The sequence below is a fragment of the Carcharhinus amblyrhynchos genome, chromosome 4 (genome assembly GCF_965287045.1).
Source record: "Carcharhinus amblyrhynchos chromosome 4, sCarAmb.v2.hapA, whole genome shotgun sequence".
NCBI lineage: Eukaryota > Metazoa > Chordata > Chondrichthyes > Carcharhiniformes > Carcharhinidae > Carcharhinus > Carcharhinus amblyrhynchos.
Genome location: NC_137327.1, coordinates 134,066,995 through 134,092,748, shown reverse-complemented (window position 1 = coordinate 134,092,748; position 25,754 = coordinate 134,066,995). Strand labels below are relative to the sequence as shown.

Below are 25,754 nucleotides of genomic sequence, written 5' to 3'. Positions count from 1 at the left end.
TAGTGCCATTAAACAAAGCTAGATCACAAAAGGAAACAAAATAAGAAATTAGTCTGAAACCGTTTCAACTGTTCAGTCTGGAAGTACCCAATTGAAAGTGGGGCTATACCTCAAACTTGTATTGAGATTCACTTAAACACTGCAGCAGGTCAAGGACAGCTAAGCATGAAAGCAAGGTGGAAAAATAAAATGACAACCAACTAGAAGCTTGGATCATGCTTCTGGACTGACTGAAGATTGAATATCAGGAATCAAACTGGTCAACTAATTGCAACAGTACACAGCACAAGAATAAAGTGAAAACCCCCATGAATTTGCAGTGGCAACTGGTAACCCAACCAGGATTCAGAATTTTAGTAATACAAAAATGCATGCCCTGTATGAAAATAAAAAAGACCAGCAGAAATTGTGGTTTTACAATAGTTTAATATGAATGCAATAAGTGAACACATTATTTTGGACAGATCCAACATGACTTTGGATAAAGAGAAGGCTGCTTAACATAGCAAGAGCTATCTTCCCAATGACATATACAAAAGCATCGAAAATAAAACCAATGTATTTCAGATAGAGACAAATTAATTAATTAATATGAGGAACTCTGCTTTGTATGGAATGTCTTAGGAGAATACCATTATTATTGAAAACATTGTTGAATCTTTAACTTGTATTCAGCCAGCCAATTGGCTCCATATGCCAGTATATCCACATTAATACAGATTCATTTCTGGTTTCAGAGGGAAAGTACAGATTGCAATTTGTAATGATCTTTGGCAAAGATAATCCTGCAGCATCATCCCAACAGGTAGTTTTTTTTTCTGGGAGAAAAAGTGTCTTCATTAAGGGCAGTTATAAAATGAACATATCCACCCACCTTTGTCTCTTGTATATACATCTAGTCTAGTATTTTGAGTGCCAATAACCTGTTAATGTATTGTTACAATTACAGTTGCATTTCTCAAAATGAATGCCTGACTGTGACAGTCCCAAATCTATCTGGTCTTGCACTATTAAGAACACAAATCTCTACACTACTGAGTTGGAAGTGGATTGTGTTTGTTTGCTTTTTCCCTTTTTGCCCCTCATCTTCATTTCATGATGAAACTGGTTGAGGTCCAGGCTACAGAAGGTCTCCATTTTAGGATTCTTCATTCACAAACTATTTGGGATTATTCTAACACTAAACTAGCCACTTTCAAACTCCACTAACCCTTTCAGGCCAGAAGTTCCAAAGTCTTTAGTGAAGGTTTAAATTTTCTGGCTAGTGTGGCAGCAATCCATTCGCAAGGAACAAAAGAACACGTTTCAAGCTTCAGTTCAAAGAGAAAAAAAAGGAGGCAACTGCATGTATCTTAACATTTTGTGAATACATCAATAGGAAGCTCCAACTGAAATTATAGTTCTGTAACTGGCAAGTCAATGACTCTTGAGTTTCAGGTACCAAGCAGTTGAGGTCTCTATTCTAATACACATATCCCTCCAAAAATCAGCTGGAATCATGTTAAACCATTCCCCAGATGGACTTAAAAATGGCAACTTTTTTGCTGAATTCCAAACAGACAGGATGATTAACCACTAATGTTGATGGCAAAAGTTATCCACATGCAAGAGTACAAGCAGTAGAGGAAAGTAAAGCTGATTAGGTCACAAGGAAGGTAAGACAGCAAGACAGAAGGGTAACAGAGTGAAACATTGAGACTAACAATTGTCATTTTCTTCAGGTTAACAGCCTTTCCATCCAAAGAGCTGCAGGTGACTCAGATTTGCTTCCCTTACTAGTCTTTAGTAGTCCATTTACACAGAATCTGGATTAGGAAAAAAACAAAAATCACAAAATTGGTAGTTTAACAGAAGTAGACTATGACTGAAGCAGACAGAACCCACCCCAAAACCACTCTATTACATATCTAAATACAATTAAGTGCAACTGCTATGTTGCAGAACTCTTGAATTCAGGGGACCAATAACTGGTTCTGATGAATTGATTAGTTGTATTAAAAATCAGATTAATAATTCACTTAGCATAATCTACCTGACACCATCACTTGAAGCAAAGTTTGAAGCAGAACAAAGGGAATAGGAAAAAGTAGCTTGATTTTAAATATAGTCAGTGATCAAAAGGCAGCAGCTGGTAAGAGATGTCAGTGATACTTCAGCATTAGAAGTTTTGATAATAACTAGATATGAATATCGCTTTAGCACTTGCTCTACATCTTGTAATATTGTATTTTCTAAAAATGATTTTTCCACTTCAAATTTAAGCTTGTAGATTCCAAACCAACCACACCCATTCAGTAAGAATTAAATATTAGAGAATATAGGAAAATCTGCGTACTAGAGGTAATCACAATAGTTTCCACAAATATTTATTTCCAGTTGAAGCAGCAGCATTTCACTTTTCTGGGTTCAGAATACAAAAGTGACAAGGAAAATACAATAAAAAGTGTGAACATGCAAGGGAGTTAAGAAATCTAGTGAAGACTAGAAACCAGAAATTAATCTGATGCAGTTTAGTCAATGTTTGGAGCCAACAATAACATTTCCATCAACAATATCCAGCTTACTTGCTTCCTGTACATTCCCCCCCTCAATTCAGGTTACTACAGTAGTAATGTAGTAAAACACTTGTTATTGAATCAGTTACTAGCAAATAGCAAACAATCAACTTTGATAGAACAGTTAGCCAACAAATGAAAATTTACCACAAAGTTGACAACACCTCAAGACTTAAATAAAGCTTATATACATTTTGCAGAAATGTTGAACACTCAGCAACTGCACATCAAAGATAACAATTGAAGCACGTTTCTTATTTCAATTCCTGTGAAATGGGATAACAATTGGATTGATTCCCCAGAATTTGTTTTTGGCCAGGAAAAATAAAAACCAAGGGTATGATGTCAACTTACTGGCAGATGTTGCCAAAGCCTAACTAAAAGGCAAGTTCTCACAGGTGTAAACATTTACATTGTAGATCTCCTCAATGGGTTTAGACATTAGAATTTTACTCTTGTCCATTTGCAGTGCTCTTAAAAAAACAAGTCTGTTTAAAGCCATTCAGTGCATTACAGAACAGAAAATATGTTGGTACACTAAGAGGAAAAAAGGTAATCTGTACTCAGGATAAGTGGGATTGTTTAGGTATTCATCAAGTTATCTTCAAAGGGAAAAACTTTAAAAAGCTTTAGGAACAGCTTAAGAATCTTTAGACAAATAGTTCTCCAGTAGTATTTTCAAGGTAGCAAACTTTTACAGGTTACACAAGCTTTAGCAGTTACAATGTGAACAGTTACAAGTTTAAACACCATCTGCATCAAGACATACAAAAATTAGAAATTGTATTTAACATCCAGAGGTCTGTGAGCTGAGCTTTAAATGAACTTTTATTTTCCTCCAAATGAAGTCATGGTGAGATCAGGGTGGAAGATGTAAAAGAAAAATGGAAAGCCTGAACAATCTGATATTGTAGGCTCAGGTTCTCAGGTCAAGACAAATCAATGGCACAAGTCCTGATGCTCATTTGAACTTGTAGGCCTCATGCTACCTCTGCTGGAATTCAGAGTTTGAAATGATGTTTAAAAGCCACATTATAAATCATGAAACCAGCAGTGTTTACTTTTTGAACAGTTTGAGATTAAAGGCAAGTGATAAGATGAAAGTACAAATTTTAGTGTAAAAAAGGAAATTCGTTGGAGGAAAAACCAAAGCACCTAGTTCCCCTACTGACGTACTTTGCCAGGTACATAATTCCTATCGATGCTTTCCTCTTGCAAGAACATGTGCAGACAGCGTTCATTTTGGGCCAATGGATGACCTGCAATTCTAAAAATAAAAGAGGGATCAATTAGCAAAGAAATAATACCAGATGGTTTGAGTGTTCAATATTGCCTCAGCTAATTAAAAACACTGAAAATGGATCACAATTAAATATTTCAAGCTGTATGGCAAGTCAGTTTCTCCAGTTGCAACTACCTACTATAATGTTACTTGACCTGCATTTTCCCAACACTATTCCTTTAAAATGCTTGGTCAATTTCATTTTAGATAAATATTGTATCCCAATATTCATTTGTGGCAAAACTACCCATTTCCTAACAACCTCAAAATTAAAAAAACTTTCCCTTTCCAGTAAAATCAAACCCAAGCTACCTGGTCACCAATTTCACTAGTCACTACAATTTGCTTTTTTTAAAAGCTCAATTTTGAAAGAAAGTACGAGGATATTTATATTTTACTATTGCAAGGTTTAAAAAAAAAGAAGAAAACTAGTAATGATGCAAATCCAGGTCAGTAGCTGGAGGTGGACATGTATTATCTTAACAGGTCTTTTCCTGCTATTAGGGATGCAACAGATCATGAGGTTGCTCACACATTTTTGTACTTGCAAAAGGATGAAGCTGCATACAACTAGAAAATAGAACTGTGATTAAGATTAAATGAGAGAATCTTCTGTAATGGGATGGGTGTAGTAGTTAGTCACAAGATTTACTTATTAATGAATTGTTCTAATCCAACTCTTCTTTCTTCAATAAAGGACTCTTCAAAAATTCCTTCATCCATTCTAAATGGGAGTTGACGTTTCAAAGCTTTTCCTGGCAATGGTGGCACAACGATCTGCAGTGGATTATATAAAACATTGAATATTTCAAAAATACTGATAGTGTAATCAGTCTATTCAACTTTCAAAATTCAACATTTTTGCAGCTCTAGAAGAGAATGTGCAGAAGTTACCATACAGCATGATTGGACAGCAAGATTTTTAATATTAAAACTTTGAAACATCTGTGCATCACTCACTAAATTTTATACTGGTTGCTTTTTTGCTACCACCCACTTTCCAATACAGAAAAAACATGCAAAAGCATGACAAAATTGTGTCATCGGACATCAGAACTCTCATACATTGCTCAGTTTCTCACTTGATTACTAATGCTCTTGGCATGGTAAAAAAGTGCTGGCAAAACAGAATTGTGGAAGATGTCTTGTAGCAGTTTGTCAACAATAGATGCTGCATTTGCAAAGAGCATCCAATATACAATGCCAGTCTTTGCAGTAGCTGCATTAAAACTTAAGGGGCAGTAGTCTCACTAGTTGGTAATTAGGCAACCAAGAATCACTCCTTGCCCAGAGAGCATCTTCTGCTGAAAGAAACCACCACACTGCTTTTAAAAACAACCAGGATTATTGTGCAGTGGGATGAGAAAGTTAGATTCAGTGTTCACAACCATTACACAATTGAAATCAATAACTGCAGGAGCCCACACAATCCCAAAAACAAATGAGAATTTAAGCCATGTTGAGCAAGGTACAACTGGGTTTCTAAACAGCATACTGAGTTCATTATTACTGCTAAACATCCTAGAAAGACAATTTTACATTAAAATATTCCTTGTGAATACTAACTTTTTTTGTGAAACATAGGCATCACTGGTAAGCCCAGCATTTGTTCACTATATTTAACTGACTAAGTGATGGGGAGTCACTTTCTTGAAACAAACCACTGCAATTCCACATGGTACAGGTACACCCTCAATGCAGATGGGAAGGGAGTGCCAGGATTTTGAATCAGTGAGGGGACAGTGATATAGCTCCAAATCAGGATGGTGAGATTTGGAGGTGGTAGTGTTCTGATGCCCTTGATCTTTGAGGTGGAGGAGATTACATGTCTGGAAGGTGCTGTGAAAGAAGCCTCAGTATGTTGCTGTAGTGGATTTTGTTTGTGGTACGCCCTGTTGTCTGTGCGCATCAGTGGTGGAGGGAAAATGAATGTAAGGTGGTGCATGGGATGTCAATGAAGTGGACTGCTTTGTCATGGATGGCTGAATAATATTGTTGGATCTGCACTCATGCTAAGCAAGTGGGGAGCATTCCATTATACTCTTGACTTGTGCCTTGCAGATAGAGCAGTGAGGAAGTCAGGAGGGGAGTTACTATGCAAGTTGAATCACAATTGTTTTCACTACTGGAAATTATAACTCAATAAAATTCTGCCCTTTTGCTGTCAGAGAATGTCATTGTGACTGGTGTATCCCCAGCTTTCTAGCATTACTGTTGCTCAATGCCTGGAGAGCTCCTCGGCTTGGAGCCATTAAAATGCTACCAGGAAAGGGAAAGTCTGCCCATAGGAAATCACTAGATCCTTGTGGACAGTTTTCTTTGAAGTCAGTGGTAAGCATTGCTGCTTTGTCACTGACCACAATATGGGGCTGAATACACAGATCGGAACTGTTCAAATGTGAAGTACACCCATTTATAGCACTGCTGCGATTTACTTTCACTTCTGAAAAAAGTTCTACTGTCCACATGCGAGTCAAGTTTAACTGACACCAATAAAGAGATATACATCCCAATATACTTTGTTCAAATTTAATCACTTTTCCTATGGCCATTACCTTACTGTCCCTCTCCAATTCACTTTTCAACCATTCAAAGTCACTGTATCGCCTGCGCACACAGGAGTCCTTCATCTTAAAAATGGGAAGATTTGTCTGTTAAAAAAGGAAAACACTTATGGTTTAAGATTGCATTCTTGTGAACAAAAACGTTCTTACAAGTCAGTTGTCATAATGCACCCTGCTTATCAATTAATTACACCAGTAAAGAGACAGTACACAATACAATATGGACAATTAGGCAAATGTATTTATGCACTGCATTTTTGTGGGAAAAAGAAAAAAAAGGAACAAATCTTCTAAACTCACTCAATACACCTTCACCATTTCAGTAGTTCACCCGCAGTTTCCAAAGGGAAAGTGCTCCCTCAGGTTCTTCTCCCTCCATTAGGCAGTACATTGCAGAACCTAACCAAGTGCTACATACAAACGTTCTTCCTCATTTGGCCAATGACAAATTAGTATCCACTAATTCTCAATCCTTCTGCCAGTACACAGTTTCTCTGCATCTACTCTGTCCAGACTCTTCCTCAATCTCCAAGATGAGGAGCTCCATATTCACCAATTTATCCTCTAATGCCTTCATATCTTTCCTATGGAACTGGACATGAGCCAAACCTGTTTTATATAGGTTTATATAATTTGTTCATTTTTGTACTTTATGTCCTTATTTAATGAAGTCTTTGAAGGTGGCAGGACTGGTTGAGGAAGTGATAGGATCCTAACCACTTCCTCAACCTGTCCTGCCACCTTCAAAAGATTTGTGCCCACATAACCCCAGATCCCTCTGCTAATGGAGTCCATTTAAAATTGTATGTTACTTTATACAGCTTCTCCTGGCTCTTCCTGCCAGTGATTTACTTTGTATTTCTCTGCATTAAAATTTCATCTATTGCTTGTCAGACCATTCAACAGCCTTGTTTCTTGAAGCCTATCACTATTCACCCAAATTCACAATACTTCCATGAAGAATATTATTGGGGAGAAGTGACTAATATAAAAACAATAGTTACTGTGTATAGAGTCAGTTTTGACAGATTTCCTTTGAGCCCTTTTAAGTTTTTAAACCTGTGAACTATAGCCTCATTAGCAATATCATTTTAACAAATTTATTCTGCATGGCCTTGAAATCCTTCCTAAAGTGAGACACTAAAAACAAACACACTGGAATGAATTAAACTGATTTAAAAATAAAATTCCAGAAGATTTTGCAGAAGAAATAATTGTCAGGATAAGTACATTCTGTTAAATGGAGAGATGCAAAAACAAAGATGACCATGAAACTTGATCTTTTCACTGCTAGATTTGAAATGAATCCTTCAGTGGTTGACATTTTCACACACTTCCATTTGTACCAAGGTTTACTTGGGTTCTGCTTTGGACAGTGGTTTTATTCCCCTCCACCCCCACCCTCTAGTCCATGGACCTATACAATCACATACAAAAAAGTGCCATCAAGAAATTCACTATTACGCCTAGAAATCACACAAATTTGAAGGACAAGTAGTTTAGTCTCCATCGATATCACTAAAGCTTTAGCTGATTACTAAACTATTTCAAAAAATCTGCAGTCCTTGTGGCTTTTGAAACAAATTGCTGCCTTTACTCAAATGAAAATTGTAGCTATGGCAAGAAAAGCAAATAAAATGCAACTGCTTTATTGACAGGTCAATTAAGCTGAGCAGGCATGGTAGGGTGCATGTGGTTTATACTGCTGCCTCACAGCACAAGAGACCCAGCTTGGGTCAGTGTGTGAAGTCTGCATGTCTGCTTGATTTCTGCCCACAGTCTGAAAGATGTGTTGATGATGTTCGTCAGCCATACTAAATTTTCCCCTCAGTGTACCTGAATAGATGCTGGAGTGTAGCGACTAGGAGATTCTCAGTAACTTCACTGCAATGTTAATGTAAGCCTACTTGTGACTAAAAACTTTATTTTACTTGACTCAAGTCCACAGCCCCTTTGCAGGGACAATGGATAACGATGCAAGATGTGTAGACATTTACCAATTATGGTAAACTTTTAAATATACTTTATATCATTTTCCTAGAAATCCTGAGACACCAACTGCCACGGGTCAAGTGTCTGCACAGCTGTGCAATTTATTCAGGACTATGGAGTACAATTTTAGTTTTCCTAAATCAGCTGAATAAAAAATTCTGAACTTCACCCAAGCAAGCCTTGGTACATATCAAAATATGAGAAAATCTCATTCACTGAAGGATTAATTTCAACTTCAGCTGTGAAAAGATCAAATTTTACTGTCGTTATGCTGTTGCTTCTCTTCATTTAACAGTTGAAAACCAGCAATTAAAGGACAACTGCACAAAACACTATGGTAAGAGTGTTCCTGGCAAACTGATCTCAAAGATGATTTTAAATAATTACTTACAGAATCATGACAAATAATCTTGAATAGTTCCTGTGAATGTTAAGTTATACTACATTACTCCAACATCACCATGCCAAACTAACATACATCCAACTCAACAGTTTGAGGGGGTAGAGATAAGCTAGTGTGGAGAACTTTCTAAACAAGGTTGATTGTGAAAACAAAAGTTGTCTAGCTCTCTCACTTTCTCCCCTGAAAAAAGTTCTTCACATTCTCAAAAATTGTGGGGAGGGGTAAGCAAAACCAACTATAAAATATTCTTACACACTTTAAGCATGCCCAGGCTCTAGTTGGCATGAAGTAAAAGCACAGGCTGCAACTGACTCCCTAATGAAGGAGCAGTGCTCTGCAAGCTCTCAATACCAAATAAACCTGTTGGACTTTAACCTGATGTTGAGAGATTTCTTATTGTACAACTGTAATTGGATGAGCCCAAAATGTTGTTTATGTGCAAGTATCTGGGTGGGAGTGAGTGAGAACAGCATTCGGGGCTCATTATGCACAATTATTTTGAAGCTAACCAAGTATCTGGGGTAAACTATACTTTATAGGAACACATGAAATTCACACAAAGTTAACAATTGCTTAGTGTTCCATCAGTTTGTACAAAGTCTTGGACAGAACAGTTACTCGTCTGTTCAAAGTCATGTTTCCTAGGGAGAATCACTGATATTAAAACATAATAACTGGAAGCAATTCAGGTGAATCAAACAAATACTCGTCTTTGCATAAGGTGGTCTGAAATGGTGTGCAAGGCAGGAGAGTTTAAATGACAGGATGGCAAAAATGATACTGAGACAAGTGAAATGAGGAGATCAGAGAAGTGCAAAAGGGTGATAGCAGAAACATGAGCATCTGCCATTAAAAACAGGAACAGAAATTATGACCTGAAAATTGAGGCCAGAGGCTATAAAGTGCTTAAATTGAGAGATGATCCTTAAACTTCTGCTGAACTTTAATGGAGCAGTATTGGAGGCTGAGGTTATTGAAGGATGGGGCAGGGATTTCAAGAAAGGCAATCAGAAACCTAAAGTTACACAAAATAGGAGCATTAAAAAAACACCCCAATGTAGAGACAACTTCATAATGAATAGTGGCATTTAAAGTACCAGTAAACTGCTGTTTTACTTGGTATGTTTGGGACCCTGAATGGAGGAGAGGGTAGAGCTATAAGGTGTTGCATCTCTCAGACTTGGAGTAGAGCAGGATGTTCCTCTGAAATATTAAGAAGGGAGGGGAAGAGGTATTCGGTGAGGTTATTGTCCTTGCCTTCTATTTGTGCAACAAAAAAATCCTATCAGTTGTGGTGGGCAGCTAAAAAGTGGAATTGTTGGTAGAGAGTCCCACCAACCACAAAGGATAATCTTTGATTGAGACAATAGTATGGAAGGTAGCATCATAACAGATGTTACAGTGATGAGAAAATAAAATAAAGTTCTTAAAGAAGTGGGGTTTACTTATTGTGGATCTTGGCAGATTGTCTAATCTCATTTTGGTGACGAGCCAGCCACATCCTCACGAGCCAGGTTATGGTTTCACTGAAGGAGATTTTAGCACATAACCACTGTTACAAATTTCCTCCTGTCAGATAATCTGAGCCTTGTATGTCCATCTAGGTGGGTGTGAAAGATCCAAAGCACTCATTGTTTTATTGCTGCTTATGGGATCTTGCTGCATGGTAACTGGCTGCTGTTTGGCTTACATTGTAACAGTGACCACACAAGTGCATATCACTAATGCAACAAAACATTAACAAGATTTCACATTCAGTTCAGAAACAAAGTAACACGTCAACTTTCAAAGGCTCAAGGCTTGCACAAAAAGTTGACGAGTGAACTCATTTGCAGATGACTGCACTCTCCTAGCACATGCTGGGGTGTATTTAAGCTCTATCCACAGAGCACACTGATCTGACAATAAGTCTGAATATGACAGATCTTTTTATCAACCCATCCCTGGTATGTACTCTAAGACACAGTCACTATCAACAACACACCGCATACAGAAATTTTGCTATCTTGGGAGTATCCTCTTCAATAATACTATTCCACATGACAAATCAACTATTCTTTGATAAAAGCAAGCTCAGTATTTGACAGACTGGCTCAAGACTTGGGAAAGCACATGGAGTTCATCATAGGACAAGTATCAGTTCACCAGGCAGTAGTTTTTACATCACCTCTTTATAGGTGCAAGACTTGGTCAACCTACCAGTGCACCACAAAACTAGAAGCATCAATTTGCAACATCAGATGGCAGGACAATTGGGGGCACTATGGTGACAGTGGTTAGCACTACTGCCTCAGCACCAGGGACCTGGATTTGATTCTAGCCTTGGGTGCTGTGGAGTTTGCATGTTCTCTGCACATCTGAATGGGTTTCCCTAGGTGCTCTGGTCTCCTCCCACAATTCAAAAAAAAGTGTATAGGTTAGGTAGATTGGCTAGGCTAAATTGTGAGGGTTTGGGGTATAAATATACTAGGTAATTGGGATAGGGCAAGATGCTCTGGAGAGTAAGATGATGAATGGGATGGATAGGATAGAGGTGGAGAGACTCTTCCCGCTCAAAAAAGACAGTAGGACTAGGGGGCACAGCCTCAAGATAAAGGGGAGGCGGTTTAGAACGGAGTTGAGGAGGAACTTCTTCACTCAAAGGGTGGTGAATCTCTGGAATTCTCTGCCCGTTGAAGTGGTGGAGGCTGCCTCGCTAAATATTTTTAAGAAGCGGGTTGATGGGTTCTTGATAAGAGAGGGGATTAAGGGTTATGGGGAGAGGGCGGGAAGGTGGAACTGAGCCACAACAGATCAGCCATGATCTTATTGAATGGCGGGGCAGGCTCGAAGGGCTAGATGGCCTACTCCTGCTCCTATTTCTTATGTTCTTATGTTCTTAAGTAGCTGCAGACTTGATTGGCCAAATGGCTTCCTTCTGCACTGTGGAGATTCTATGATGAGCACAACGAGCTCCTTGCAAATGCTGTATGTTATCAAAGCATGTTCAGAGCTCAGTTTTGCTGAATCAGCATGTAATTTGCACAGAAGATTTCTGCATATTAAAGGCAGTACTCTACAGTTGCTGAGCGTGGGAATCTGTATTATCGGACATCTCAAACTTGGATGTAACAATAACTTAGGGCTTGCAAGCTAGATCTCAACAGAAAAATGTCAAAATGGCTGAACAATCATGTGATTTCAGGACAAGCAAGCACTGCACAATGCCAATGCTTCCTTCCATCTCTTCAATACAACTTCACATGCAGTATTTTCAATTTGAGACATCACACAACAGCAACCTAGACTGTAAACTACTTTAAAAACAAAAAATGGTGACCACTCAAAGCAAATTCACCATAAGTGTTTTGGAAATCTGGAGGTCATTCCTTATTTAAGTCATGCAAGTTGGTTTTTAAATTTTGAATTCCAGAGATCTAGTAGTCAGTGTTGTCCATGTTTACACTGTTAAGAGTCAGTCTTCCACAGCTTGGCAGCAAAATAACGGACAAAGATAAAGCCAAGAAATAAATTTACATTTCTGGAATGATTCTTGGATACACAAAACAGAAAACACACTCAACAGGTCAGATTGTTTCTCCCCACAGATGCTTGTGACCTGCTCAGTATTTCTACCATTTCTTGTTTTTATTTCAGATTTCCAGCATATGCAACATTTTGTCTGGTGTTGAATACATGGTCAATTAATATTTTTAAGTGATAACCTCATTGTCAGCTTACTTAAAACAAAATATTGTAAAAAATTTGTTGTAATGGAGTTATATGGCTCATTTCAACTGTTAAGCAGACTGGTGCGCAAGTTACTGAGCTAATTCAACCCAGTTGGCTGTGTGAAGTTCTCACTGACATCTGAAGGAGAAGTTGAGACTGCTTTCCTACGGATTAGTAAAGCAATAGGCCAATAGTAGTGAGTTGTCATACTCAAGACTGGTCACCACCTCTGGTCTTGTCCTGTCCCAAGGTAGGTTGAGGAATGTGAGGAAGCTGCATAACAGTAACTTGTCAGCCAAGCATAGTCCTGGAAGTCCTCAACATAGAATTCATAAGTCTATGTTCAAACACCTTCACACAAAGGAGCCATGGTAATCTTCCACTAACAACCACCTACAACTGATTCATCAATATTCATGTGGAGCCATTTGGAGAAATCATTAAAAAACATGACAGTACTCTTCAGGCATTCACCATCTATGATCAGCTTTCAGACTGGCTGTGTGGCAGGTGGTGAGGGAACCAGTATAAAGAAATTACTTAATACACGCCCTCACTGATACATAGTTGCAGAAACAGGTCCCCAATATCCTTTGTAGGAGTGACCAAGAGACACATCTTTTACTGCAACACTATGCTATGCCATTCAAAGAGGAATCCACAGTGGGCTCAGACATGTTTACTTGTTTTCCCATTAAGCCTGGTTTAATCCACAATCACAGATCCATTCAAACCTCTAGCCCCAATTAGATTCAGGGAAGATAATGGACCATGTACTATATTTAAAAAAGGGAAGGCTGAAGCTTTTGCAAGGGTTTCCAGCCAAATGTCCAGTAGAAAACCCCACAAGGCTTCAAGGATCCCCACCATCACAGCGGGAAGGTAAAGATCTTTAATACCAATGTAGCAGTTGGCCAAATATGGTACCAAGGGACCCTAGCAAAAAGCAATTGCAGGTCAAAGAGAAAACCTCGCATGGCAGGTTAAGATTACTGAGGAAGTTATGTCAATCATTGCAGTTTTGGAATATCACTGCCCAAGTTAAGTCAACCATCTTCATCTACTTTAACAACCCCCTCTCACTTCAAAAAGGAGAGTTAGGCAGTTTATTCTAGTACTCTATTCCATTCACAATGCCCAAGATAGAACCTGGAAAAAAATTCAGACTTGGTTTAAATGGCAAGTAACATTTGTGTGTGGCTTTCAACAGAACCATTACCAGTGTCCTTCCAACATCAATTGTCATCTAGATACCAGATGTTTAACTGAATCAGCCATAGCAAACAGCATGGCTACATCAGCAGAGCAGAAGTAGCCCATTCACTGACACCACCCCACCCTCAATTTTCAAAATTTAAGTCAAGAGCATTATGAAATAGAGTCAGCTACAAAGAATCAATTCCACTGAACACAAGCTTCTTATAAGCTGTAATCCTACAAACCTCCAATGGCATCTCCAGACACTGCAGCCTCTACTATTGAGCAAAATACCAAGTCACACACCATTCCTTTATTGTAATCCAGTAAAATCCAGGCATTTGACATTTAGCTAAATGCAAGAGCTAAAGCAGTTCAAGGAAAAAATTAAATTTCAATTATCACTTTACAAACTTAAGGCCATCAATAAAATGTAGTCCCATCAACCTGGAGTATAAACAGCAGCACTCAACTACAAAAACTTACATGAAGTTTTTTTTTAAAAAGAGTCTGTATATTATCCCAGTAATTAGATTTTTTATCAACAGAATGCTAATGGTACAATAATAAAATTCAAAAACACAAATGAGCTATTTCAGAAGACTGGTGAGGGCTTACATTTTATGTATAAAAATCCAAACTGGTTTGGACAGACATTGCAAGCCATAGACCAAGGCTACAGTCACTCTTTAGACCAGTATTAATGTTCCAATGATTGCCAAATGTGAAAGCACATCATTGTTTAATCCTTGCATTTAAAATAGGGAATGGGAGGATAAACGTTACTTTGCCCTCAAGTCAGCTGCAAAGCCTGTATACTTCCTCACTCCAGAGAAGACAATTTCATTAAAAAAAACTGAGTGCAAAGATCAACATCAAACAACAGGTTAACATTTCACTGCAGAACTGGGAAAGATAGATTGTTCATTTTTAGAATGAAAAGACAGCTAGTAAAAGAAAACTGCAAATTTGACAATAAATAGAAAGGCAGAAATCTGCTAATAAAAAGATTAAGGTAAAAAATGTACAAACAACAGACACAGCAAGGGGCACAAGCTGTATACAGAGGACTGAAAAAAACAGCCCCAATGCAAAAGAGATCCAACACCCTTGCAACTGAGCACCCACTGATGTTAGCTGTGTCTCAAGAATGCCCATGTCAGGGAGGAAACAAGAAAAAAGAAATCACAGCTCACCATCCACTTGGATTCCTATATACCCCATTCTATATCCTCAACAGGAATGGCTAAAATTTAAAAGAATTTAATGAAATTGAAGTCGTGTTCCAAAGGCTGCAATGTACCCAAGAGAAAAATGGACTCAACTTACATTATAAAATATTTACACAGGCTCTAGATTTTTCTTGTGCTCACACTTAAATCTTTAATCACAAGTCATTGCAAGAGCAGATGTTTTCAAAAATCTTACACTGTATACCAAAGATATTCAAATTGTAGTTCTACCTACATGCAGCTCCTACCCAGGAACTTCAAACAATACAGTCTCAAATCTTATCCCTATATATTCCTCATTTGCCAGCCTGGAGACTTTGTCCCAGTGGCAGAAGTCCCTTAGAGGATTAGCAATTTGACATACATTTACATTTTCTTCAGTTTACAATATGCTAGATTTTTAGGCCTGGTCCAAACTAAAGAGAGGGAGGGGCAAGGACAAGTAATCAGATACAACAAGGTGACAAATTTTGGTCAGTCGGAGGTAATGTTCAAGTAGAGGGATGGAATTAGTAGCCAAGCAACAGAATTCATGGCAGAGGTGCTAAAGGCAACAGTTTGACGTCCTCAACATTGAGGGAGGCAATCGCAGTGCTTCCACATGTGGGCATTAGTCAAGCAGTCTTAGAATTAGTGTGTTATAATCTGCTGTGTGTGTCCATTGAGCAAAGGAAAAAAGACATCCGGAGCCAGTTTGTCCCACACATGCTCCCATCCCAGGGAACATGAGCCAGTGACACACACAACACTGCCAGGGATACTAGTGCTGGAGAAAGTGAACACAGATGAGTAGATGCAGGCAAGGGCAGTCCCTATCTTCCTCCATTGTCCAGTTGGATGATTAACCATGTCAAAAATTGCAGAAACATAGGAAATAGAAGAAATAGGCCATTCAAGTCTGCGCCACCATGTTATCAGCATGGCTGATTGAATTCAATATCTTGATCCTGCCTGCACACCACCCCCCCACCCCAAAAAAAAATCCCTTTAGCCCCATGAGCTAGATTTAATTCCTTTTGTGGAAATCACACATTTTGGCCTCAACTACTTTGTGGCTGTGAGTTCCACAGATTCACCATTCTGGGTGAAGAAATTTCTTCTCACCTGTCCCAAAAAGGCTTACTCCTGTTTGCAAACAATGATCCATGGTTTTGGGTACAGCTAATATTGGGAACATTCTAAATCTACCCTGTCTAATCTTGTTAGATTTTAAGTTTAGGAAATGCCCTCATTCTAAATGAGAGAATGAATATAATCCTAATCAATTTACAATGTTCCTGCCATCTCAGGAATCAACCTGGTAAACCTTTGCTTCATTCTCCCTTATAAGAACATCCCTCCTCAGGTAAGGGAGGCAAAGATGAGGAGAGATGTACACCATAGTCACAGTGGATATCTTATTTAAAGTTGTTTAAATGCTTTCACTTAAAACAAAGTGACAAAAATACGATTTGAGCAGTTCAAACATGGAGTTATACAGAAGATGGATGGAGATTTGGGAAATGCTATGGCCAAGGGCTGATGAAAGAGGTTAGAAATGGGGTAGTAATTTGCAAGGATATGCACCTCAATGCTCTGTTCGTTTGTTGAAAGTGGGGAAGGAAATGAAGAAAGTTTTGGCACTCAGGCCAAGAGGATGTTATCTGGTACTTTATGCAGCAGCTTCCACCTGAAGTCACTTCCAACAGAAGTAGCTTTAGCTTTTCATCCAGAGATTGAAGGAACTGGAAATGCTAAACCTATCAACTGGGTGTAAAAGTGAAAAATCTTGTTATTGCTAGTGTAAAGCCTACATCCTTTGGGGTGGAGTAAAATACATATCAGAAAAGACTACATTTATCCAGCTTGGTAACAGATAGTCTCAACAAAGGGAGCAAAGTTAAAACTCAAACAAACCGAACATCAAGCAATGATTCCATCAACATCCAATGAAATGATTAGCTTAATAGTAAAATTACCAAGGTCTACAGTTATTCCTAACATATCTATAACTGAAGCTTTCTTCAATCTTTTGCTGCCAAATCACAAAATAGTGCAACTACGCTGTTGAATGGAACAGAAAGGTAAGTGACATTTTCAAACACCTATTTTACTTAATTGAAATCACCCAAATTATTAACGTTAGTTTGACTGCTTGAATTAGTGCATTTGATGACTGAGCAGAGTGCAACTACCCCAAGATCAGAAATGAATATTTTCATAAACAAAAACAGTTGTGCAATTTGTACCAGTACACGACTTAATTTTGCTTCAGAGTTGTCTTATCCACTTGCTGGAAATGCAAAAGATACTAAATTCCTGTGACTTTTAGGCCTATAGTCCAGTAGAAGTTCCCACCTTCAGGAAGAAGGTTGAAAGAGTACAGAATATCTTTGTATTTCCACATGAAGGAGCATACACAATATTGCACTATATAAATCTTGTTTTATGCCCACAAATATTTATGACATGGATCTTCCTCATCAACTAGAGTTCAAGTGTAAGCTTAAATATTTAAAAATTGAAGGCAGTGATTACTTAAACATTAACTGCTCTGCATCATTGGCTCCAGTAAAGCTGTTGCCTGTTTAAGTTGTATGTTCAGCAATCACCTGGGATTGAGGCCAATCCACTCAAAAGTCATAGAATTCTACAGTGCAGAAGGAGGCCATTTGGCCCATTGAGTCTGCACCAACCACTATCCCAAATAGGCCCTATTCCTGTAACCCCACCTATTTATTTCATTAACTCCCTGCCATATAGGGGCAATTTAGAATGGCCAACCTAACCCATACACTTTTGGCATATGGGAGGAAACTGAGGCACCCAGAGAAAACCCACACAGACAAGGGGAGAACATGCAAACTCCACAGATAGTCACCCAAAGCTGGAATGGAACCTGGTCCCTGGCACCATGAGGCAGTGCTAAACACTGCCACTGTACAGTATCCTTGTTTTTAAGAAACTACAAAAATTTTGCCAAGTATGCAACTTGCTCAGGTTGAGCACCTGCTCAGTGGCACCCAGTTTGGGTTTTGCCAGGATCACTCAGCTCCTGACCTCATTACAGTCTAGGTTCAAACAGATGAAAGAGCTGAATTCCTTGACATCAAGGCCACATTGATGCCACACTTGATCCAAGGAGCTCCAGCAAAACTGGAATCAATGGGTGTCAGGGCGCAAACACTCCACCAGTTGGAGTCATACCTGGTACATAGGAAGATGATTGTGGAGGATCAGTCATGTCAGCTCCAGGACATCCCTGCAGAAGTACCTCAGAGTTAGTGTCCCAAGTCCAACAGTCTTCAGTTGCTTCAAAGACCTTCCCATCATCATAAGTAGGGATGTTTGCTAATGATTGCACAATATTCAGCGCCATTTGTGACTCCTCAAATACTGAAGCAGTCCATGTTTAAAGGCAATAAGAGCTGACAATATCCAGGCTTGGGATGAAAAATGGCAAGTAACATTTGTGCAACAAATACCAATGACCATCACCAATAAGAGACACTAACCACCACCCCTTGATTTTCAATGGTGTTACTATCACCGAATCCCCCAGTCATCATCCTTGGGGATACCACTGACCAGAAACTCAACTGGACTCACTAGAGTGGCTACAAGAGCAGGTCAGAGGCTCAGAATAATTCACCTCCTGACTCCCCGAAACCTATCCGCTATCTACAAGACACGTCAGGAGTGTGTGATAGAACACTCCCCCCACTTGCCTGGGTGGGTGCAGCTCCAACAATAATCAAGCAGCTTGACACCATCCAAGACAAAGTGGCCTGCTTGATTGGCACCACATCTGCATCCACTCCCTCCACCATCGACATTCAGTAGCAGCAGTGTGTACTATCCACAATATGCACCGTAGCAATACAAAGATCCTTAGACAGCATCTTCCAAACCCACAAACACTTCCATCTAGAAAGACAAGGGCATCAGATACATGGAACACCACCACCTGCAAATTCCCCTCCAAGCCACTCGCCATGCTGACTTAGAAATCACCATTCCTTCGCAGTTACTGGGTTAAAATCCTGCAATTCCCTCCCTAATGGCATTGTGGATCAACCCACAGCATATGGATTGCAGCGATTCAAGGTAGCAGTTCACCATCACCTTCTCAAGGGCAACTAGGAATGGGCAATAAATGCTGGCTAGCCAATGCCCATATCCCACAAGTGAATAAAAACTCCACTGTTCAGATTTGGAAGAGAAATGGTGCATTCAGGACTGTAGAGATAACTACAATGTCAGGTTAACGTTTAGAACGGCTACAGCCAAGTGATAATTGTGATCATTGTAGATAGCAGAGGACCAAATTTGAGACATTCACTTGCCCAGATGCTACCTCTAACAGGTACAACATAGATTTACGTAACCCAACACTTCTAATAGTTTAATGAGGTCCCGTTGTCTGTTGTGGCCTAAAGGTATAGGTCACTGAACTGGTAAAACACAAATGTGAAATAATGCTCTGGGATTCCATGTTCAAATCTCACCATGGTAGATGATTAAATTTGAATTCTGAAATAAAACTCCATTGTTCTATCCTAAATCAAGCTCAAGCTTACTACTTTTAGGATCATGACTTATGAATGCGATCGCTCATAGGTCTAGGTCTACCACCAGAACAAGGAGTTCAAAATAATAAAGCTAGCTAGTTCCCAGCAGGTTTTCTAAAATGCAGTTCTCAGAATCAAAATTAAAACAGTATAATGGTAAAGTCACTGGACTTATAATCCAAAGGCCCAGGCAACTGCTGAGTTCAAATCCTACCTTAGCAGCAGGAGATAAATTTAAATTTAAATAAAATCTGGAATTGGAACCTAGTCTCAGTAACGGTGACCATGGCTGTTGTAAAACTCCATCTGGTTCACTATCATCCTTCAGGAAAGGAAATCTGACACCTTTACCTAACTCCAGAAGCAGAACTGGAGCCTCATCCTTCACTATCAGCAAACCAGGGGATCAAAGAGTGCAGGAAGGCATACCCAGAATAGCAACAGGTATACAAAAGGTGTGGTGTGGTGTCAACCTGGTGAAGCTACAGCTCAGGACTATCTGCATGTTAAAGCAGTGAAAGCAGCATCTGCTGGACAGGTTTGAGTGCCACAGCCAACAGATCAGATCCAAGCTCTGCAATCCTGCCACTTCCAGCAATGAATGATGGTAGCCAAGTGAACAACCTTGGCTCCACAAATATCACAATCCTCACCTGATGGGGGAAGTCCAGCATATCAATGTCAAAGATAAGGCTCAAGCATTTGCAGCAATATTGAAGCACTGAGTGGATTATCCATCTCAGCCTCTGCCTGAGGTCCCCAGCATCACAGGTGCCAGTCTTCAGCCAATTTGATTCACTTCACATGATATGGACAGCACTGTGGCAGTGGTTAGCACTGCAGCCTCAGTGCCAGGGACCCAGGTTTGATTCCAGCATTGGTGACTGTCTGCCAGATTGATTTTTTTTAATAACAGTTTGGGTTTCTGGCCAAAGATGTGCAGGTTAGATGGATTGGCCAGAGTAACTTGCCCCTTAGGTGTCCAAAGCCGAGTAGGTTAGAGTGATTAGTGGGGTGAACACATGGGGTTATGGTGATAGGGTGGGGGAAAAGAGGGCTTGGATGGGATGTTCTGTGGAACGTTGGTGTAGACTTGGACTGAATGGCCTCCTTGTGCACAATAGGGAGGTTCTGATTCTAAATCAAGAAATAGCTTAGGGCACTGGACACTGCAAAGGCTATGGCCCTAACTACGTTCCAACAATAGTACATAGAAATCATGGAAACCCTACAGAGTAGAAAAAGGCCATTCAGCAAGTCTGCACAGACCAAAATCCCACCGAGGCCCTATCCCCACATATTTTTACCCACTAATCCCCCTAGCCTATGCATCTTAGGACACTAAGTGGCAATTTTTTTAGCATAGCCAATCAACCTAACCTGCACATCTTTGGACTGTGGGAGGAAACAGAGAGGGGATTAAGGGTTATGGGGAGAGGGCGGGAAAGTGGAACTGAGCCACAACAGATCAGCCATGATCTTATTGAATGGCGGGGCAGGCTCGAAGGGCTAGATGGCCTACTCCTGCTCCTATTTCTTATGTTCTTACCCAGAGGAAACCCACACAGACATAAGAATGTACAAACTCCACACAGACAGTGACCCAAGCCAGAAATCAAACCCAGGTCGCTGGAGCTGTGAAGCAGCAGTGCTAACCACTGTGCTGCCCACAGGACTGATAGGTACTCCAAATCTAACTGCACCCCAGCCAAGCTGTTCCAATACAGCTATCTGGCAATGAAGAAAAACTGCTCAGGTAAACCTGAACAAAAAAGCAGGACAAATCTAACCCTGCCAATTACCATCTTATCTGTCTAATCAATCATTAGCAATGTGATGAAGAGGTCATTGATAGTGGTTTTAAGCAGTACTTAGCAATACTCACTGATGCACTTGTGGTTTCACCAGGGTCACTGAACTCCTGGGAGGATTGCCCTTGACATCAAGACAGCAGTTGGCTAGACATGGCATTAAGGAGCCCTAGCAAAATTGGAGTTAGTGGGAATAAGTTGGGGGAACAGGTTTGAATCATGATTCAGTCCCAGGCCATCATTGCACAAGCTCCTCAGAGCGATGTCCCACTCCCAATCAACCTCAGTTTAATCAATGACCCTCCCTCCATCACAAGATCAGTAGTGTGAATATTCACTGATAATTACATTATGTACAATACTCCAGTTTCCCCCCCCCCCCAGTCTAAAGATGTGCAGAGTTAGGTTGATTGGCCATGTTAAAAAAGTTGCCCCTTAGTGGTGTACTAGGATGCTTACGTTAGAGGGATTAGTGGGTAAAATATGTAGGGATATGGGGGTAGGGCCTGGGTGGGATTGTGGTCAATGCAGACGCGATGGGCCAATGGGCCTCTTTCTGCACTTGTAGGGTTCTATGAATACCACTGAGGGTTCAGATACTGAAAGTCTGTGCCCATACAAAGATCAGGACCACATTGATGCCACACAAGTACTCAGCAATCATCATCTTCGATGCAAGAATCCAACCATCTCCCCATGACATTTGTTAATACCACAGTTGAATTCCCCTATCAATATTCAGGAGTTACCTTTGACCAAAAGCTGAATGAGGTTAGCCAAGTAGTGTGGCTGGGAATTCTGCTAAATCACCTCTTGACTCGCTAAAGCCTGTCCACCATCTACAGAGATAAGTCAGGACTCTCCACTTATATGAATGAGTGCAGCTCTAACATTCAAGCTTGATGCCAACCAGGACAAAGCAATCTACTTACTAGGCAACCCATCCACCATCTTCAATACTCACTCCCTCCTCCCACCATCATCAATGAACAGTGGCATCACTGCGCCTTCACTAGATTCAATTTCTATCAAATCAATTTCTATCAAATCAGTGACCTCTACCACCTAGAAGGACAATGGCAGCAGATGAATAGTAATACATCACCACCTTACAAGCTCTCTTCCAAGCCACACACCATCCTGACTAAACTGTATCACTGGGTCAAAATCCTAGAACTAACTCTCTACCAGCACTGTGGATACATTTAAACCCCAGAGGCAGCAACAATTCATAAAGGCAGCTTTCCACCTAAGGGGCAGTTCAAATACTGGCCTAGACAGCAACACCCACGTCCCTTGAGACTAAAATAAAAGATGTTTGCAACTTTAAAATGTCTATTTTCTACTCCAGCACCAGGTACAGAGACAGCAGGGGGAAACAACACTAACATAGCACTTTTTGTGCAATACTTAATTCATCCCCTCAAATTAGTCAGATGGCTACCAATGCTTCATCCTGGGTATCAAGAGCAAAAAGAAAATACTTGCAGAAAACCCTAATTCATTATGTTCTTTGAGACTGCAAGTTAGAATCTGTACAGCTGCCCAATGCGATTCATCATTTGAATTGTTGAAACACTCCACAGCATTGGAGAGGAGAAAAATCACATGAATCCACCTTAAAAACAGAATTCAACAAATACAAGATCAAGGACTGGCACAATACTCAATGTCAAACATCATATTTTATTGCATCTGCCTTGTTTGGGGCAGTGGCGAGAAGATGCACATATAAACAAGCAGTAGCAACGTGTGGAACTACTTTTAAGTGCGGTAACTATTTGTATGTATTTTTGAACTAATTTCTTTCCCCCCACCCCCAAGTCATTCAAAACCATTTTACTTCCTTCCACATTGAAAAAACTCCCACTTACTTCACCTCCCAAAAATGAATAAGTCAAAACAAGAATCACTAGTTTTTTTAAAAAAATACAAGGAAGAAAGGTGCTTTAAATTGTCTTATGCACAGCTAGGTCGCATAGGAATACAGTTCAGGGATAGAAGCTGATCTGCTTTTTCAGGCAATTACTATAATTAAATGCTGAAAGCAGAACTGAAATGCATGGGAAGGTTTGAAAAACTTCCCCATCATCTTAAAATGAGAGGGTAGAATGAAAGGTGGGACCTGCAGCAGCTCTTATCAAAAAATAAGACAGTTCACACATGTGCAGCTGAAACTCCGGGTAACTAACAGCTTGCAAATAAAGATTGCATTTGGTTTGGAAGAGGAGAACTGTGAGCAATCGAGGGCACTTTACTGCAAGGCAAATGCGGGCGGTGGACAGCTCTGGAACATGCTTTCAAAGAACAATACAGAAAAGGATAGGGAAAGTCTCCTTCTAAAAGCGAAATATTTTTGCCCCGTTTACCATCCCTTTCTGGAGCAGGCCAAGGCTGAAGCCTCGGGCTAGATTTACACCCTCCCCAGACACCAGCAACACACACGGGGCAGGGGTCGGCGCCACATACTCACCCTCATTCGGACCTCATATGTAGTATATTTACTCCTGCCAACCCCCACCGTCTGCGGGTTGAAGATATCGATCTCTAGGAAGTTGCTGGGCGGTCCGTAAGCATCATTTAGATCCTGGGGTTTACTGTGAAGCCTGCGGGTGTCAGCCACCCCCAGTGCCTCCGCCATCTTCAGCAGGGGGGGGGGAGGGTGAAGTGAGACAATAATTAAAACGCAAACAGACTAAATTCGTAAACCTCGACTCCGCTCAGCTTACGCCCGGCCGTCGGCCCGAGACTTTTGAAGCTGCACAAACAGGCAGACTCCACCCGCCGCCGGCATAACCCAATAACACCGCGGCCAGCCCTCAGCCTCGGCGATTAAATATTCAGATTTCCGCCGGGGCGCCGGCCGGAACCCGGCACCAAGCATACATCCACAGCCTCCCCTTGACAGTCCGCAGCCAGGACTGAGCTATTCACGGTTCGGGGCCCCGACCCCGCCCTCCCTGCCGCTGCGCGGGCCACCAGAGCAGAAACTCGGGTATTCACGTTCCTGGGCCGGGCTTCCCGCATCGGTTAACTTTCGGATGGCTGGGCGTCGCGAGGCGGCCGGGGCGGGGGGGGGGAGGTCTGCGCGCGCCGCGCCTGAGCCCCTGCGGCAAATTCGCCTATTCATGTTACAGGGTTGGGGAACGGAGGCAGAGACTGAGCTATTCATGTTACGGGGTTCGGGCCTCCAAGCGAATTCTGAGTTATTCACGTTACCGGGTTGCGCCCACACTGCGTGGGGAGATTGGGACTTGGAGGCGCAGCAGCGACTGATCAAATACCTCGCCACTAGAGATAATGCATTCAGATTCCGGGGTGCTGAGTCGTTCACCTTTCCATGAGCAGAATGCAACGCCCATTGTTGCATTGATTCACTCTTGTAGACATTGAATTTTTAGATGGGTCTCTGTTTCTCACAACATTTAAGAAGCTTTGGGTGAGAGTGATTGCCCTTGACATCAAAGCTACATTTGAGCAAGTATGGCTCCAAGGAACCCGAGCAAAAATGGAGTTAGTGGGAATCAGTGGGCAAATTCTCCATTGATTCCAAGTCATACCTGTCACAGAGGAAGATGATTCTGGGGGTTGGAGGTCAATCATCTCAGTTTGAGGATGTCACTGCAGGAGTTCCTCAGGGTAGTGTCCTCAAGACCCAACAATCTTAAGCTGGTTCATCAGTGATTATCCTTTCACCATAAGGTCAGAAATAAGGATGTTCACCGATGATTTAGCTTTTATTGGGAAAGGGATTGAATTTCGGAGCCGTGAGGTCATGTTGCAACTGTACAAAACTCTAATGCGGCCGCACTTGGAGTATTACATACGGTTCTGGTCGTCGCATTATAAGAAGGATGAGGAGGCACTGGAAAGGGTGCAGAGGAGGTTTACCAGGATGTTGCCTGGTATGGTGAGAAGGTCTTATGAGGAAAGGCTGAGGGACTTGAGCTTGTTTTTGTTAGAAAGAAGAAGGTTGAGAGGTGACCTAATTGAGGCATACAAGATGATCAGAGGGTTAGATAGGGTGGATAGTGAGATTCTTTTTCCTCGGATGGTGACGGCTAACACGAGGGGACATAGCTCTAAATTAAGGGGTGGTAATTATAGGACGGATGTCAGAGGTAGGTTCTTCACTCAGAGGGTAGTAAGGGTGTGGAATGCCATGCCTGCAGCAGTTGTGGACTCACCAACTTTAAGGGCGTTCAAATAGTCAGTGGATTGGCATATGGATAACATTGGAATAGTTTAGGTTAGAGGGTCATTAGATTGGTTCCACTGGTCGGCGCAACATCGAGGGCCGAAGGGCCTGTATTGCGCTGTAATGTTCTATGTTCCATGTTCTATGATTGCACAATGTTCAGTATCATTCACAACTTCTCAGATACTGAAGCAGTCCAAATTCAGCAAGACCTCAACCATATCCAGCTTGGGCAGACAAATAGCAAGTAATATTTGTG

At 40.8% G+C, this 25,754-nt stretch overlaps 1 protein-coding gene across 1 annotated transcript; it reads right to left on the bottom strand.

The window, feature by feature from the left end:
- Positions 1-406: 406 nt before the first annotated feature.
- On the bottom strand, positions 407-24,158 carry LOC145342379 (sorting nexin-12). Its single transcript, XM_080187910.1, has 5 exons — positions 23,771-24,158; positions 6,393-6,488; positions 4,490-4,614; positions 3,732-3,822; positions 407-1,805 (listed from the first exon to the last, which is right to left on the bottom strand). Exons 1-5 carry the CDS (start codon positions 23,936-23,938, stop codon positions 1,776-1,778), a joined length of 510 nt encoding a protein of 169 aa, XP_080044036.1. The 5' UTR covers positions 23,939-24,158; the 3' UTR covers positions 407-1,775.
- Between the last annotated feature and the right edge of the window lie 1,596 nt (positions 24,159-25,754).

Excerpts from the sequence above, each read along its gene's own strand:
- LOC145342379 (XM_080187910.1), bottom strand. The coding sequence starts at position 23,938 with ATGGCGGAGGCACTGGGGGTGGCTGACACCCGCAGGCTTCACAGTAAA. Across the intron at positions 6,489-23,770 it reads CATATGAGGTCCGAATGAGG|ACAAATCTTCCCATTTTTAA; the intron begins GTGAGTATGTGG and ends CTTTTTTAACAG. Across the intron at positions 3,823-4,489 it reads TTAGAACAATTCATTAATAA|AATTGCAGGTCATCCATTGG; the intron begins GTAAATCTTGTG and ends TTTTATTTTTAG.